Consider the following 18,998-nt stretch of genomic DNA (forward strand, 5'->3'; position numbering starts at 1 on the left):
TTGTGACCCATCCAAGGTTAGGGGTGTCACTGCGTCCCCATGTCCATGCAATAAAAAAATGGTGAGTAGAAAGTCATCTTAAATGATGGTAATAATGGCCATAGCTTGTTTTCTTCCTTTTAACTCCTTTACCTAAGTAATTTTAGCAGGATTACCACAGGACAACCAAAAATTGTCATGTAAAAAAATTACAGCAGCCAGCACACTCAGCACACTTGAAAGATGTATCTTTAACTGTTTTCTTTATCCAGCCGTTGACTATTGGCTATCCAATAACTCTCACCTCCATGCACTGAGCAGAGGTCCAGAGAAGCATTTAAAATAGCCATAACTAACTGAACGACTCCTGGGGGAGGCTCTCTCACTGACTGTATGTGTCTCTGGGGGTCTCTGAGATCCAACTGCACAGGGCTGTTGTTCTCCCTTGTCTGCCTGCCTGGCCTGTTGGGCCCCCATACCACAGCTTTCCAGAAAGACCCCCAAGCGATGCTGCAATGAGCCAGGCTGAGCAGTAAGCTGAAATTAAAGCTGTTTCACTGCGGTTTGTTAAATAGTTGGACAGTGAGAGCATAGGGTGGCCCCGAGTCAAGGCTAAGGCTGTCTGGGCTAGTGAGTGGAAATCTCAAAAAAGGCTAAGGGCAGGGGCGGGGAGAGGGGAACATGCAAAATAAAGGATTAGAGGGAACTCGCATAGTGACCTGGTTAGAAGGTTTTCTGGGATTTTGGTGAAGGAAAGCTAGGAAATGGATGTGAGTGTATTCTGTAGCACAGCAAATCTATTAAGTTTACTGTCACTTCTCCTTTGCCTGCGCGTATAGCAGCACAGTGGGAAGGAATGCATTACATAAGAAGATAAGATATCCACTCAACAGGACATACACAGAGTTAGTGTTCAGTGGTCATCTTAAAGTAATAGGGGAGGCTGGAAGAAAGAAGCTATGTGCCTCCAGTCCTATATTATCTAACATATCAGCAGCCATCATCCAAAATATGTAATAGCTGCTTAATTTTCTCCAATTGCACCATTATAAATTGGTAGTAAAACAACTGAAAATGCTGATCATGTGGTTGTCTGAGGGTTAGATGGCCTGTGGCTGGACTTCAGCAACAGAGTTGGAAGTGTTTATTGAATTATATAACTGTTCGCCATAAATCTGGGCTAAGGAGCAAGGGGTGGAGATACAAGATCCTTCTACCCCCCATGACTCGCTGGGTTTGACCACAAGTCCAGCCCACATTCTTCAGCCTCTGCTCACCGCGTTTTGAGGCACTCTGAGCGCTTTTCACGGCCCGCGCTCTGAGAAAGCTACAAAAATGAATCAAACCACATCATACTTGTCAGCAGCAAGTTTCCTGACAGATGATTTCATCCCTGGGTCCCTGCTCTCTCATCCAGAGCACACACTGAAAGTATCCTGCATGAAGGTAATCACAACATTGCATTTATTTTCTATTTTTATGCATGTTGGATGCCGTACAAGAGAAACATTTTCCTAATGTTTCTAGGCTACAGTGAATTGGCCATACATAATGACTGGAATGGAGGAGAGTAAATTCCTAAGCCAAGTTCCTTTAAATCCACAGGGGTTCATGCAACATATGGATCAGTCTTCCAAGAGGAACAGGAGCCAAGACATCTGTGTGACTAGCAGAGACTGATCCCCTCTACCAGAACACTGGGAATAGGAAAACCAGGATTATCTGGTCACATTGCATATCACGGGCATATATTCCCCTGCACAATGGTACATGCCCAGCCTCGCTGCTATCCATAAAGTGCTCTGTATCAAATTCATAATGTAATTTGAATAATACATCCCAATTAGCATGTACTGTTAGGTGCGCTAACATATTTTGTGAGGTGGAACTCTTCTCTGGACAAGCATTTCAAATCATATCTGAAATTGTGCAGCATGGGAAACGCAGTGACAATGTATCTTTCCCTACACTAATCTACTCTGTGTGGCGGTTTTTCATTATCCACTATCCACTGTGTTCCTGTTCAGTGGGGTCTCTGTGCCCAGTTAAGAGTCCCACTCGCCTGAGGGTAAAAGGATGGTAATGGGGATGACGGGAGAGCAGGGCTTAACTATTTCACTGCATTATGTTTTACACTTGCAATAATGTAGTAAAAGTAGAAGATTATTTCATCACCGCATGATTATGATATCCACCAGGCTTGTAATTTGACTTTGCAGGGTGAGCAAATCAAAGATTTTTTTTTTTCTTTTTCAAATGGTGGATGGCTAATGGGAGACACAATGAATTCAGCTGGAGAGTATGACATCAAGCCGTACTGTGGTATTGATTCAGAGCTTTACTGGGATTTATCAGTGGACATGGGAGGTTTCATTTGATATTTCTGCATGCAGAATATCTACAGTATATTGTGAAGTACACGTTTACATGACAAGAGTCTGCGGTTGTAAGTGCAGGAGCGTACAGGAATGGAAGCTTGTGTTCTCACATATGTGACCTCCTGTGTCCTAGAATGTTGCCTCCACCCAACCACACCCCCCTGGTACACACACACAAACACACGCAAACACACACACACACACACACACACACACACACACACACGTATTCCACCCTAGACAGGCCAGGTTGCCAGAGCTACACAAACTCCCACCCATTAGCGGCAGGAATCCAGGATAACCATGGCAACCAGTCTCTCACCCCCGGGGAGACGAGCAGTAGAACTGAAAGGCTCCATTCAATTTCCACATCCCAGTACAGCACACACAAAAGGACACACATGCACACTTTTCACACACTAACACACACTCACTGACGAGCACACACACTCACAGATACACACACACTCACACACACATACACAGACATGGACACGTCCAACGCAACCCACTTGCTCTAACAGCCTCGCAGTCACTCCAGCCTTCCCTGCCTGCCTCCACTGGGGTGAGTGGGAGCTTGTTAGAGAGACCGCACACTACATCCTCTCACCCACGGTCCTCGACTGCACATACACAGCGCACCAGCGAAACATTAATTACACCTCACTCATTGTGATTAAACACACTTTTAGAGGAAGTCGACAGACTCTTTATTTCATGCACAAAGATTATCTTTCTCCCTCCCCGGAGGCATGAAGCATCTTAGGAGTGACAAAGAACTGTACTGGGTCATATCATCGGACTGCATCCACAGTGACAGTCTGGCATGTGCATTCTTGTCTCGTCACATGGCAGATACAGGGAGGTGAGATTTGTTTCATGTAGAGTAATTTTCTTTGGCACGTCTGCAGCATCTCCTCTGCGCGCAGACGTAAAAACAAAGGTTTGATAGAAATTATGTAACACAGAACACGGCAGAAGGAAATATTTGTATATGGCAAGAGAGAGAAGTGCAGTTACAGTATCAATTCAGTGGCTAATAAGGATGTAGTTACGATGGCTGGTGAAACCCCCATCGCACTTGAGTGAGCGCAGCATGCTCCCCAAGTCTCCGCCGTCTCAAACAGCAGAACATACTCGCTGGGTTTAACCAAGAGCAGAGAGAAAAGGTTAATGACGCACAGTGGGAAATCAACCTCTAAGTATCACAGATAGTATCACAAGAAATGGGATAGAGAGGTATAGGGCTGGAAGAGAATGGGTAGAAATAGGCTATATGAGAGGGAGCAGATGATGAGATCCTGAGAGAAAAATGAAAAAAGGCAATGGGAAGGTATGGGCGAGAAGAGACAGCCAAAGAAATTTAAATGAGTGAAAAACAGAGCTGAGATACGCAGGGTGTTGATTATCTCCTGTTCACATTAGAGCCCACACAGACCATTAGATGTGAGCCCAGCTTGAATCAATTTGGAAATTATCTATTGAAGAAAATCTTGAGTGGCACGCACACAGCACTCAGCCTCTTTACCAACACAATACCTGGTTGTTTTCTTCATCTTGATGGCAGATAGCGGGGAGGTGAAGATGTGCGAGGGTGCAGTGGCTTGTTAAGATTGGAAGGACAGGTGGGAAGAGTGGCAGATATTAGGCCAGCAAATATTATAAAAGGGTGTGGTGCTGTTTTGGAAACAATGTAGGAAAGAGGGAGGGAGATCTGGAACAAGGGAGGGATGGAGGAGGAGTGGAGCGAGGCTGGCACTAATGACGGGTGCGCCCAGGGCCACACAAGTACAGCTGTCTCCCCTCCCAACTTCAGCAATGTTAGATCAGCATAATAAAACCCAGTGTGTTAGTACGTGCTCACAGGAACAGCTGGGTGAACAAGGGCGATGAGAATTGTGCTTCACCAAATCCTATCAACTCTGCCCTGAGCTTGTAGAGTTTCTTGAATAAATCCCCGTGATGCTCTTGGAGGCTATGGCGGACACTTAAAAACCTCTGGCAGCCTCTGCTTGGACAAATCACTTTCCTTTCATCGAATTTCCAGAGGCTGACGTCAGAAAGTGTCCAGAGTGCACTGAGTCACACACATGCAGGCTCTGCTCACCACCTCTTTGTGTTTGTGCCCTTGGTGGCCTTGTGAAAAGGATGTACGTACACACACTGAATGATGTCAGGAGTGCTTCTCCAACATCACTACACACCCAGAGTCCCTCATCACTGATATCATACGCCCAGGTCTGACAGGGCTTAACCCCGGACACACAAACAGATAAAGTCAGCTCAAAGACTGTCTGCGCTGGACTTGATCTGTACATATTATTTGCACTTCTTTGGACGGACCTACATGTAGGAGGATATCTGCCTGTCTGACTCACTCCTTGTCTGTCTGACCACCCCCTCCTTCTGGCCAGCCAGCTTTCTCTTTGTGTGTCTCGCTGTCTCCTTCTCCTCCTCTCTCGCCAGTGTTTGTCTTAATCATTGCTGAGGTGATGTGGGCCAGGCAGAGCCAGTGGATAATGTGATTAGAAGGGGCTCAAGCGCAAAGTCTCGACTCTGATCATTCCAGTCACTTGGGACTTTGGTCACATTTGTCGGGGATCTCCAGGTGGAGAATGGCCTCAATAAGATCTTCTTGTTACTCACGGTGTTTGAGCCTCACCTCGTTTTAGCCTTGTTTTTGAAAGTGTCACTATGTGTGCACCAGCCCTGCCCGAGATGTTTGTGAGCACGGCCATTGAGCATCGGGACAAGAGGGAATAGAGGGTTTGGACAGCACGTCTGTGGCAGTTTAAAGTGCATGTGCATATATATATATATATATATATTGGTGATCCTCGTGTGTGTGTACGTCTAAGGATACTGAGTGTGTTTTTCAGGCCTCCAGAGGCTGCACAGATGAATGAAGCATTGGATCAGGTAAGCCGGGCGATACTCCCCAGCATGTGCTGCAGCTGGCCCCCGGGGATTTTGAGTAGTGTGTCTGCCAGACCGCTGGGGGAGGAGGAGGTGAGGAGAGGAAGAGTGGCTCTCGTCAGGAAAAAGATGAAGAGGGTTAGACATGACAGGCGTGTCATTAATCACAAGATTCTCCAGGCAGTGTTCGTGGATCTACCTGCTCCCGATGGAAGGAACCAAAGGAATGGACTGGACTAGTCATGGGAATACGAAGAGTGTGTGTGTGTGTGTGTGTGTGTGTGTGTGTGTGTGTGTGTGTGTGTGTATGTGTGTTTAGTTCTGTGTTTCTTCTGTGGCTTCATTATTGCCCAATTTCCCATTCCTTCTGCCATTCCTGGCTCTGGCCATTAACCATAAGCCCCTCTGGCAGCTACATCCATGACAGGTACAGAGAGAGAAAAGCACTCTGTAGGAAGCAAATCTGTCACCGCGCTAACTAAAACATGTCAGTGTGGTGGTGCAGTGTGTGTGTGTGTAGGTGCACACAGTGTGGATAGCTGATTGGAATCCGAGGCTGCTATAGTGAAGAGTTTATTTCACAGAGAAGGAAGAGACAAGGATGGAGCTTTGAAAGAGCTGGAGCAGCCGGTGTATCTGCAAAGTAGGGGGGGAAAGGGGGGAGTGAAATCAAAGCGCAGCTAAACTATGAGATGCGCTGAAATGTGTCTGCGTGTGTGAGTGTGTGTGTGTGTGTGTGTGTGTTCCAGGCCTCGGGGGAGCCAACTCCTCTCTCTGGACTAGACTGAGCCCACCTGAGTCTCTCTCCCACCCCTCCAGCTGTTCTCCCTCTCCACCTCCAAAGCGTCCCCCATCACCCTTATCTCCATCCTCCAAATTCAGTAACTCCAAAATCTCCGCCTGGTGCCGCTCAGATGAGCCCATATACTGCACAACGCTCATTGTGTAATGTTTGTGCTCTTGACTTTGAACGGCATTACTGATTTGGATTGCATACAATCACGTTACAATCAAAGTAAAAGTTGAGCTGTTGCATAGATATTCCATGACCTGTTATACTTTGCTCTGACAGCTGTAGCCCAGTGTTTTCTGCTGAAACAACTCCAGCTTTTAGACTGCGCCACAAGCGGAGCAGTGTGAATTCCCATATAAGGTAGGAGGACCCTTTCTAACCTTCTCCCTCCTCCTCCTCCACTCTGCCTCCTCTACCCCTTCACTCCTTCATTGCAACCAGCTCACACTGTCAGCTCACTCTTCCCTTTGTGCTAAGGCTGTGGTCTAATGCCCTTAAACACACACACACACACTCTCTCTCTCTCACACACACACACATAGGCAAATGTCTTATAGAGGGCTGCCTGAGTACAACAGTCTTGTGTCAAACACATCCCTTGTCATTTTGTGTTTTCATTCTGTCATTCATTGAAATACCTGTTTGGACATCTGCATCTTCCTCTGTAAGCTCCACAATACAGTAAATATTGTACCAAAGCTTCAGATCAAGCCTCACAATTCCAATGGGACGGGACTGGGAGAGCTGGAAGCAGAGTGGGAGGCAAAGATGGATTGAAAGATGAGGACAGTGAAGACGGAGAGAGAAAAAAACAAAAAAAGAAAAACACAGAGCTGATAAGACCTTCGGCAGAGGAAGTGTCGTTCTCAGCCGAATCCCAGTGGATTCCCAGCATCCCACTCTTCCCCTGCTGCAGGATGTAACCTCGTGTGGGAATACGTAAGGAATGTGGCCCCTTTTGTTTAGTGTGCGATAGGCTCCTGTTTGGCGGCATTTGTGTGTCTTATGTGTGACAAGCTCCAGGCTTGGCAGAGGCTGATCAGAGCCACACTCAACAGTCCTTTCTGGGTAAGACCCTCCTAGGAAAACAATGACTGGTCTTATGGCTGCTATCTTTCAAAGCCCCTCCTTGGCTGATGGAGCTCTTGTTGGGCTCAATCTGTGGTTCGTATTCATGAACTACGGATTGAACAAAGGACTAAGAAGGCAACTACATTAGTATTGCAAAAATATTTTCAGTTTGATTAAAACAGTGTGATTAATCCTGTAATTCTGAAAATATAAAAATGTAAAACCTTTGAAAGTTAAAGACACTGGTTTGTCCATTGGCAGAGATAGATCATAACAGAGCATGTGCAGTGTCATGGTTCTGTCTTGTTTCTGATTGGTACAGTTTAAGATGTTACAAATGCCTCTTGTTTAAAATGTGTAAAAATGAAATGACCAGGTTTTTAATCAGAGTTTCAATACTGCTGAGTTTCAATACAAGGATACTATTAAAAACCAAAAATAACACTTTAAAAATATGTTGATTCTCAGCCAATATGGCATGTAGGGGGCTTTTCAAAGTTAAGACAACTTTTGATTCATTGACATTGAGGTTTTTGAACACGTTGGCAAGAACTGAACCAACATCCCAATATTAAAGACTTTGACTGGATGGACTATGCCACAAATTATATAATAAATAGATAATGAGTATAGACATTTAAACTGAACAAATAACACTTATTTGAAAAAAAAGAAAATCAGTTTTGATGTCATTAGTAAGCCAAACACCATTTTGATAGCACCAGGGTCATTTGTAACTCAACGCTACAACCCCACATTTGACAAAGGTATCAAATAGCCACCAGAATGGTCGAATCAAAACAAGACAGATTTAAATCAATAGAATGGTTAAGAGAAAATACAGAAAAAATACTTTCATACCTCAAACATGAGTCTTGGCAGGACAACTCTGATCAGTATGATATTAATTTGTCCTTCAGTAGGCAGGCAGAGAGATATCACCACAGATCATGTATATGATGAGTTTCATGGTTCTGTCTTGTTTTCTGATCAGTACAGTTTGAGATTGCCCCCCATATTTATATATATATATATATATATATATATATATATATATATATATATATATATATATATATATATATATTGTTGTTTTTTTTTGTTTGTTTTTTTCATACAACTGAAGCTAGTAGTAAGTTGGCATTCATAATACTCCTTGGCATGTTTCAACCCCCAGCTCATTTGCACATGGTTAACTTTAAGTCAGTTATTTTAACCACTTAAACATTATGTTTAGCTTTTCCACCATTACCTGGCCATTGCTCTTAACATTAGCGGACTGTTTATCCTTTTAGATCACTCGATAGCTATCTATTTTGAGTGAACTAAATGAGTGAACTCTTTCAAGAGTTTATCCAATACTTTTAGTTGTCTGACCATTACTTTTTTTTAATTAGAACCATTTAGCATTACTTTTAGCTTTTCCACAATTTATCCCTCACTTTCAACATGAGCTAAATATTTAATGTTTATCCATTCACTATTAGCTAGGTAACTACTTTCAACAGTTCATTCAATACTTTTACCTGCAATTCATCCAGTACTTTAAGCTATCTGTTTAGACTTGCATCCATTTCGAAATAGCTTGCTCATTTTCTCGCATTCTCACTTGCAGTACAATGAATAGTATTCAGGTAGGCCCTGGTCTGAATCATCAGACCAACTTAGTGTGCAATATTGATTTAATTTATTTCAATGAACTGCCACTGCATTTTTCTGTATTTCATCAGAGGTCATGTGGGGACTATTATTTTATTCACTACAGCTAATTCAGAAATGTACACTTGGTTGGACGTTTCAGATACATTGTAAAGGGTAGGATTTCACAGAGGATCTTTTCCCACTGGAGACCTGTAGTTGTCTTTGCCTAAGGCGCTAACAAAAGTACAACTCTTGAAAGGTCTTTAAATAGACTCTCTAAAACTGTCGAAGTCTACCTTGGCCTTTTACGCAATAATACGTCTACACACACAGAGACCATTTTCTGCTTGAGGCTACGTCTTGCACTTGAAGTGCTACCTTGTAGAGCGGTAAAGGAACATGATTTCTTTATGAGAACTGAGCAGGAAAGACATTCGGACATGAGTAGACAGAAAACAAGGCAAGGTGAAGTTTATTGAAGAATTCATGACAGTTTGTTTGCTTTTGTTTAGCCCTCATGTTGACAGAAAAACAATCCATCCAAGTGTTTTTCCTTAAAACACAGTGATACTATTAAGCAGTCAGGACTCAGAGCGTCTGATGTAAAATACAGACACTTTGCCGACCACGAGGATGTGCTTAACATTAGATATTGACTAAATGATCTCATATCTCCGATTAATGGAGAAGGCCATTGTTAACTTTTGGCACAGAGGAATAAGATGAGACCGACGCATAAACAACACTGCCAATAGTCTTTTTTAAGGGTGTCAAGTTTTTACCGCCACTATTTGGTAGCTTTTCAAGCTTTTGTCTTAGTACAAACCTGAAGAATGCTGAAAAGTTGAAGTGACAACAAATTTATCACATTTAACATACAATATATTACAGCATTTTGGATGATTTCATTCATTTTGCATTCATTCATTTTTTTTAAAAACAACCATATCTTTGGTTCAATGGTCAATTTATATGATGCACAAATACTGTAGATAAGCAAAGTAGGCAAAGAGAGGCAGGAAAGCTGTGTAGGACTGTATCCTACGTATCCTTCGACAGATTTCAAAATGAGTATTTTGATATGTTTTACTTTCTGAATTGTCGAGATAATCCCTGCTGTTCATAGATGACTATTTCTCTATTATTTATGAGAGGTTTAGTGCAAACCTTTACAACGTCACCTCAATCACCACAAGTACATTTCACCTTGACAGGGAACGTCAGACCGGATTTATCAACCTTTCCAACTTCACTGTAGCTCCTGTAACTCAGCAAGAGTAGGCAAGTACTCTGGGTATATGCAAATACACAGGATTGCCAAACGTATACATATTGCATTGTATGCCAAAGGATATGTCGGCTTGGACTAAAGTTCCAGAATCAAAACTTTATACTGAAATAGACACAAATGTGTCACCACAACTTGTCACCAAGGACAGGAAGACTGATAGACACTTTTAGCAGGTACTTTTTTCATGATAGACATCACCTTGGTTTTTAATGTAAGGGTGTTTTATGAAAGCCGTGTCAAGCCCAGGACTGTTTTGCTTTCAATCAGAACTGGAGATGGTGAGTCAGACACGGAGGTGGGATAAAACAAAACTGAGGAAAGAGCCAGGGACACTCTTTCAACTCATTTGAACTGTCTGTCCATGTAGTCAGCAAGTTCCCTGCACGGCTTGTGTGTGTGTGTGTGAGCGCGTGTCTGTGTGTGTGTACATATGCTGTCTATATTACCCAGCATCAGGAGAGACTTGTCCTCACTCAAGAGGAAACTAATTTGTGTTCAAGTTCTTCTTATTTCCTTTGCAGTCTCTCTACTCACCTAAACACTTGAGTTTCACTGCAAACATAAAGTTGACTGTGTGACCAACAGCAATGCAACTGCAGGTATGTGTTGCTTTGCAATCTTGAGCCAAACAACACTTAAAGCACCTTCAAGAATGACAGGAAGAGAGGATGTTGCTAGTTTTGTCAAACCTTAGGTTGACAAAAAACAAGAATGTCATACAGGCATCTAGAACAGAAACACGTGCTGTACATTCAGAACACTCCTCCACTGTAGTCTGTTTTTTCGGTGTCTGAGCATGGTGCTAAAACGAGGCGACACCGCGGTCAGTCACACAGGAAACTGCGAAGGCAGACGACCTCACATCCTGCCTGAGCTTTGGAAGAAACACTTCCTCCTTAAAAGCAGCAAGTGCAATTACAAAAGATCTCTCACGTGAAGGCAGTGGTGCTGTGCTGAGAGCTGAGCGATGAAATACTGTATGTCTGCCGAATTTTAAAGCCGAACACAGCGGGCGTGAACACAGGTGTCTTTGTAGTGAAGAACAGAATGTTATCATGATGATCTTTGGAGGGAAATTACATTCACAAAAATTTCAAGTGAATAAAAGGAAATGACAAAGCAATGAGATTCCATCACAGACGCAGAGTTCGAAACAACAAAACAATGGTTATCAGCTCCAGGATCATACACACTGGTAATGGCTATAAGTTGAACCTGAGGTCCAAAGGATTGTTTGCCAATAGGCACCTTCTGTTCAATGCTTTTATGGTGCTACTGAGACTGGTAGTAAATATATCAAGGCAGTGCACGGAAAAATTTGCAGAGGCAGACACATTTCTTACTTGTGTCAATCTAGAAAATTCCCCTGGGACAATCAAAAAGACGCGAATAGGGGAGGATGTTGTGCATCTTGATCTCACCTTCAAACTGGCAGTGACACAGATGAGACAGAACAGCAGCTTTGATGCACTGACGGAACAGTCTGTTTGCTAATATAACTGATAACCATCCTCCCACCGCTCCATTATATGCTGACAAATATCACGTAGATATTTCCCATACAGTCTGCAACTCTCAAGTCCAGACGTCACACATTTACAAAATGCTGCTACTCTTGTGCAGCAGTATAACAATAGCTGTGGCTCTCAGCAGCCTTCCACTAAAGCAGTCTGTGTTTGTTCACTCCTGCCTGTGTGTCTGCCCACAGCAGCCAGCCCCCTGGTTGCCATCAGGGCTTCTTGGCTGTAGTTTTGGCTTTCCCGTTGGGTCCTGTTTTGATCTGGGTCATCTCCACATCTGTCAGGGCGTCAGGGGGAAGGCATGAGCGCATGCGTTCAATGGTCTTCTGGTAAGCTGCCCTCTCCTGCTCCAGAGAGCGAATCATGTGCTTCATTTTGCTCTCCCGAGAAAGGAAGTTCTCTATGCTCGTCTCCAGCGTCTGAATCTTCTGCCGTGCAGCCTGGGGACACAGACATTGCACCTCAGTAAATGCTGTGTTTGATGCAAAGACACACATTTGGATGGAGGGTAAATATAAAAAGCACAGAGGCTGCAAATTCTGAGAGCTCAAGAAGAAGACAGCACTAGTGGGACTTTGTACCAGGACCATAACACAAAACCTCATAAAAAGTGCCATCAAGTATGATTGTAGTTTATATGGAATCCACATTTGACAAGTCTAAATCACTTGTGAGAGTAGCTCTTTGACCCTCAATAACATGTGGACCATCAGGTGCAACTTTAGCACTACTACTGATCAAAATGTTGAGTGTTTGGAGACCATATAGTGTTCAATCCCTTTGTCTCGCTATCATTTTTATTGTGTTTTTAACTTGTGTTTTAGTGCCATCTATGGGAAGTCTGAGATATAACCAGTGGCAACATCTGTGGATCACTACACACAACACACATCTGACAGGACTGTTCACCACTCCATTTAAAAAAGGAATTTTAAACTGATCACATGAATTCCCTCGATGATCAAGCTTTAAAAAAATGAATATCATAAATTATATATCTAGATCTCTCCTTACCTGAAGTTTTTCCAGCAGGTCCATGTTCTGTTTCTTCAAATGCACATTTGTCTTTTCAAGTTTGTCGAGCCGGTCGGAGTCATCCGGCAGCGGCCCCGCCTCTAACATCTCATCCTGCAGGACGTGGTACTCCACCTCGTATGCATGCAGCTGCTTAGAGATGTCCATCTCCATTACCTGGGGAACAGCAGGATACACAGTGAGACAGATGCCATCAACTGACAAGTCATTACAGTATATCGATATCGTTACTAAAACCAACAGTAGGTTCCATCAAATTTAGTCCATATAGAGAGGAAGGGATAAAGGATAAGTTAGTGATATTGTATATTTATCTTATCAACAAATCCACAAATCCACAAATTCCTCTGCACCTTTGTACAAAACAAACAACCGTGAAAAACACATCACTAAGCCACATGGGTAACATATTAACACATTACATTGAACATGGGCACTGTCAGTCCCACATACGACATCCTGGTGCAGTAAATACTCACTCGGCACCAAATTTGCTCCCTAAAAATAGTCTGTTTAAGTAACATATGCTAAAAAGTACAGTGCCAGCTGTTTTAGGGTTAATTAAAGCATAGATTTGTGACTAACTTTGAAGGATTTACAGAAAAACTGACAACCAAAAGCCTACGTTTAACAAAAAATTGACTAGATAAATCAAGATAATCTAAATTGGTTGACATTGGATTGAAAATCAGATTTTTTCATACAGTTGCTCGTTGCTCAACAGATACAGCAACTGTATGATGTGCAAGTGCTATGTATTATCTTAGAGACAGCACACAACAAAAGCCCAACTACTTGTAAATAGACATTCAGTCAAAGTGCCATTGTTTTATTTGCAATAAATTTGAAAAAAATCCACTTTCTTATATGTAGATTTAATCATCTATCCTATCTATTTAATCCTTTATTTGAGCAGGAAGCGTCACTGAGACCATGACTCAGAAGTTAAAATCAAGTGAATAAGAGATCTCAGTTTCAAGGTTTTGTGTAGCTCATTCCACTTGACACTTGAGGAGCATTGTATCTGAAACAAGTACTTCCAAGCTCAGTTTAAATAAGAGGTCAGCAAATGTTAAACTATTCATATCTAGTCAGATTCTCGTGTATTTACAACTCTCAAAAGTTTTAATATGAGTCTTGAGATTCATGGACAGAGGCAATAAGATGATATTCATACATGACCTTGAGAATAGTGCACATTTTGCAATGGCTAGATTTAGAGAGCAGCCTGTGGAATATGAAATAGCATAATCAGCATAAAAATGTACAATTAAAATGTACTCTTACAATTATTTTACATTACAATAAAGAGGACCAAAAGTACACCCTTGTGGGTCACCCATGCCTCCTTCAACCAGTCCATAATGGATTGTTCAATCAGTCCTAACAAGAATAGTTATTCTTGTAAAATATTATGATCAACAGAATCAAATGCTTCTATTAAGTCTATTAGAAGTGCTGATAATTGTCAAGGGTTTTAACAATATCGTACACACAATGCAGCTGTTATGGTGCTACGGAGCATAATCTAAATCCTGACTGCTGAGGCTGTAATGTGTGTTTTTGAGTTTGAAATTGGACCGCAGTTATTCAAATTACTGGAGTTCCCACCATTATCTGACAAAATAACCTGTGCAGCTTTACAGATATTTGAGATTTTCCATTTTAATCCCTTATGAATGGTAGATTAAAAATGTGAGCTAGAGGTATCAAGTAGGTGAGCACTAAGGTGCAGAAGGGAAGGATCTAAATCAACTCCACATTTAAGGTTTTAAACCATCCAGTTTACTGTTAACCTCAGTTAGGCTTAGAGAAAATGCACTGCCAGAGGAGTGGATATTTGATGACAAACCTGCAGATGGAGGGCAAGCACTTAATGCATGCATCAGGCTAATTTGGAGTAGCAGGTGAACCTCAGCCAAGCAGCTTTGCAGCTTTAAACAAATTCAGTTAAACTAAACAAGACAATGTGTCTTGTCTTGCATCATGGTGAATACTGGATCTGTACATCCCATCTGTAAACACATTTTTCACTGTCACAAGTATCAGGAAGCTCTCAGTTTACCAGTACAACAAAGCTGGAGTTACGTATGTGGCCACTCATGCACAAGTATCAAATTTACATGTGTCACTGTGTTTAATTGTCTGTAAACTTGTGATTCTATTTTATACTATTTCAACTTCTCATTCTGTACCTTCGCAATGGTCTGCTCCATCTGCGCATGAGTGAGGGCAGGAAGTGTTGTTTTCAGATAGTCCACAATGCTCTCAAAGCTGTCACACTCCACTATCTCCCCCTCATGGCTGCTCAGCAGACAGAGGGCCACTTTAAAGATCACCCCGGTCCCTTGGACAAACACAAAATCTGAAAAACAAAAAAAAGCACAGGCACACCAATAAAAACACCAATGCTTTTAACACCTTCCCTGTAAGCCATAATTACTAGGAGGCTACTTAAATGTCATCCTCTTTCAAAAAGTGGCATGGTGCAGATAAGTGGAAGTAAACACAGCCATTGTTATAAATATATAATATATAAAAACATACCAAAGATGCGGGACACAAAGCTGAGGGGGAACTGTGAGGCGAAGAGAGTGAGGAACCAGGGCGCTGCGTAGAGGCTCGGGCAGATCTCGTGCTCCTCGAAGTGATTGTACAACTCGCGGTGGTAGTCGTGTAACAGTCTAGAGAGCTGGTACATCTGAATCTGGGATCACAAAGACAGTGTGCACAGGCACACACAGACACATTTAAACAGATAACACAGGTCAAAACATGCTGTTCCTGAACAAACTGGTATATCTGGGTCTGCAGATGGAAGAATAAAAATATCACCAATCTGAGAAATACTAGCTGACAAACGAACCTTCACCCCAAGCAGGAAGCTCCTAAAGTATTACCAGTATTGTGTTAGAGACTTGCTGAGACACGCACCAAGGCCAAGCATTTAATGAGCTGTACAAACTCTCTGACAATGTATTACAGTGATCCAGACAAGTGCTACAGTGAAATGCAGAGCAGACAGAAAAAGAGAAGCAGAAGTTAGCTCAAGCTAAAATTAGACTGTTATCAGTCTTACAATTTCCTGACTGTTACAAAGAAGACAAGTTACACCTTTACCTCCTCGTACTGAACCACCGCACACTGAAAAAGGCACGAATTCCTCTTATCCTCGCAACCTTTGGATTAGTCTAAGAAGAAGTGGAAACTGCAGTGTAGGGGGAACCAGCGGGTCACTGCTGGGCTAAATGGTTACCTGATGTAGATTAAACATTACCACGCCTGCTGATGCTTTCACTCCAGTGAGGTCGGCTGATGTTTAACTGAAGCTAACAGAGCAGGCACGCAGGTGTGGTTTGATTTAGAGGTGGAGACACTTGACTACTGTTTGCTGTTGCTAACTACTAACTCAAACAAGGCCTCTCACAGCAAACCGATGACAGCGAAATCTTGAGTGTAAAAGCCCAGTGTGCCTGTTACTCACATACTGTTCTGATAAGGTTGGAAAAAGGTTGGAGTCCTGTTGTGACTATAGCTCTTCTGTTATTCTGGACTAAAATACTCTACTAATTATTCAGAGCCCGAGTTTTATTTTTGTTTAGAGAGTAATGACACAATTCTGAGGCAGTGTGTGCTGCTGTTTGAAAGGGACAGTTCACCCCAGAATCTTACCTCGTACCTACCTACATAGTACCATCCATTAGATTTGAAAGAAGACAGACATTATCTCTAAAACTCTGCAACTCACATCAAAATAATCGAGATGTAAAAATAGCACTACAGGTAAGAGGAAAAATATGTATTTTGGGGTGACCTGAACCCTGGATTACCTTGCAGGAATTAAATGCATCTAAGATGTTATCATACAGTAACGTGATCCCTCATTTTCTCATAGCATGTTCAAGTGGTGCGTACTCCCATTCATGTACTGACCTGCAGAGAGACCATGTCAGGTCTGTACTGCTGCCGGATGCCGAGGTCGTACATGAGGAACTTCAGCATGTCAAAGGCCTGGTCTTCGCTCATGTGCAGCAGCAACACTCCGGCCACAAAGCTGATACCCTGGCAGTAGCCGACCTGTGTGGAACAAAAAAAGCACGTGATATATAGTAACAATGTCACAACATTCACCAGACTATGGCCTTACTTGCTCATATTCTATATTCCATTTGAATATTCTGAATTAGACCTTATTCCGAATTGGGCATTTTCAGCTTAAGACACGTGGGATATGCTGGTACTGCTCAAGTTTTAGGAGCATTCTTTGGACATATCTACAGCACATTCAGATAATGTTACTCAATTGGGGTTTTTACCACGGTTTGCATCACACAGCCTCTTGCCTGTTTACAGTCAGCTCTGTGCGTTGTACACAAACCAACAAGCCAACAGTATGAAAGGCTGGGGAAGCAATGCATGCACAAAAGAGAAGCCCACATTTCTGGTCAGAAGGAGAAACCAACCTACTTTTGAGCATTATGAAAGACTCAGATATCAACAGGCTTTTGGATATGCACAAATATCGCAATGCCGACCTTTTCAAAAGGTGAAGGTGGTTGAAGGAATGAAAGGGGAGGCTGTGTTTGCAACAGGAATATGAGGGAAATATTCATTTTCATTAGCCAGCTTATTAGGAATATTGTTTTTTTCAGAATAAGGGCAAAACTGGAATATTTTGCGCATGTAAAATAAGTGATGCACTGTGGGGAAGGAAACAGGATTGTGAATGTACCTCTGTATCCAGCAGAGAATAGGCTTTGAGGAGGTTGTAGAGGGAAAGCTGCCCTGCACCCAGCTGGGCTGAGAAGTACTGGTGGGTGGGGAAGGTCCGGCCTGTGCAGGGAGACAGTGATGATATTTACATCTGAACAATTACGAAATGAGCTTTCAACTTGACAAGAAGAAGCATGAGCATTTTGTCATTTATTTTTCTTAAAACTAAGGAGAATAACAATCAAGCTACTTCACCTGACAAGTACTAATTATAATGACAGCTTCTCTGAATGCCTAAAGTACAAAAACTATCAAATTCCATGACTTTTCTTTGTCCTCCATGACAGCATGGACCCCTTTTTACAACTGCGTGCACACCTAGATCCACCAGAATAGAATGCTGCTGTGCGGTGAGCTGCTTGAGCAGGTCCTGGTAGGGGATGTCCGGGGCCTGCTGACGCTGGGGCAGTCTGTGACGCAGCCTGTGCTGATGGGAAAGGAGCAACCACACCTCCCCCCGCCTGCCCTTGGGAACACCTGTACACAAAGATGGAGACAGCAAATGCTCATTCAGAACGTCACAGAATCAAAGATACACCAATACATGTCTTTACGACCTCTTTCTCGCACTAATGTACACACAAAATCTTGCACGCATACACATCTTTCACCTTGGCAGAGAGCACGATACATCTCCTCCTTGTCCTGTGGGACTGTCGTTCTGCCCGGGGCTGTCAGTTTTCTCTCCCACAATGCCAGCGCATCTTTGGAGCACTGGCCCACTTCCTGGTAGCTCAGCTTCATCTTGCGGATGTGCAGCTCATCCCTGCTCGCTGCAACACAATCGCCAGAACAAAACGAGATGAAAGAACATATTCTGCATCATTTTGTCAGTGAAGATTCTCTTGTCGCTCCAGGAAATCAACACCAAAAGCCACCAAAGGAGGGCTGTACTTAAAAACAAAAAAGCCCTCTGTATATTTATAACAATGCAGCACATTAAAATACATCAGATTTGATGGCAAGTGTGTTTACAGCCCCTCACACCTTTTTGTCACCAGTCACCATTGAAAGCCTAGCACGTAAACACAAACCACAATACCCACATTAACACCAAAGATCCATCCTTATTATGCTGGAGGCATGGAGGAGCTACATCAAGATTGTGGGGAGAGGTGCAAAGGACAAAAGAAACAAAAGGAGCATAAAGTATGATAGTACCTGAACATGCAAACTAAAAAAGCTGAACTGAATGGATATAATAAAAAACACCCGAAACCATGCAAAACATCTACCTGCCCTAATCCCAAGGGCTCGTTTTATATGGCTTACCTTCTATTGAAAAACGGTTATTCACAGTTAGGTCCTCAGACCAGCATTGGTGTCATAGTAACAAACAAAAAGGAAAGAGATGTGTTGGTATAATATAATATAATATAATATTAAAGCTATACAAAGCAGGTACATCCCAAAACATGAAAAAAAAATCTCTCTTTCATTCTCCTTTTCTCTGAGAGCTGGATGTTAATGTTATGTGCTGCTTTTTGTCCATTTTCTGAGCTACACATTATGATCTTGGATTGTTCTCATTAGGTTGAGTTAACTTCATGCCACTTCACTGGAAAGATGCCGTCTTGATAATGAAGTAGTTAACTGACTGT

General features: G+C 42.6%; 1 protein-coding gene across 4 annotated transcripts in view; it reads right to left on the minus strand.

Moving 5' to 3' along the window:
- Positions 1-9,232: 9,232 nt before the first annotated feature.
- Positions 9,233-18,998, minus strand: part of tbc1d4 (TBC1 domain family, member 4) — a 34,519-nt gene continuing 24,753 nt past the window's right edge. For 3 of the 4 annotated variants that reach the window (XM_073473684.1, XM_073473685.1, XM_073473682.1), the window contains 8 exons: positions 18,009-18,170; positions 17,716-17,874; positions 17,357-17,457; positions 16,558-16,701; positions 15,172-15,331; positions 14,820-14,989; positions 12,604-12,780; positions 9,233-12,029 (listed from right to left, as the gene is read on the minus strand). In XM_073473684.1, the coding sequence (XP_073329785.1) occupies positions 11,799-12,029; positions 12,604-12,780; positions 14,820-14,989; positions 15,172-15,331; positions 16,558-16,701; positions 17,357-17,457; positions 17,716-17,874; positions 18,009-18,170 (1,304 nt within the window). In that variant the 3' untranslated portion in view covers positions 9,233-11,798. Of the gene's footprint in view, positions 12,030-12,603; positions 12,781-14,819; positions 14,990-15,171; positions 15,332-15,744; positions 16,016-16,557; positions 16,702-17,356; positions 17,458-17,715; positions 17,875-18,008; positions 18,171-18,998 lie in introns of those variants that run through there. The other variant, XM_073473686.1, reaches the window with a different exon arrangement.

This window comes from Pagrus major, chromosome 9 (assembly GCF_040436345.1).
Source record: "Pagrus major chromosome 9, Pma_NU_1.0".
NCBI lineage: Eukaryota > Metazoa > Chordata > Actinopteri > Spariformes > Sparidae > Pagrus > Pagrus major.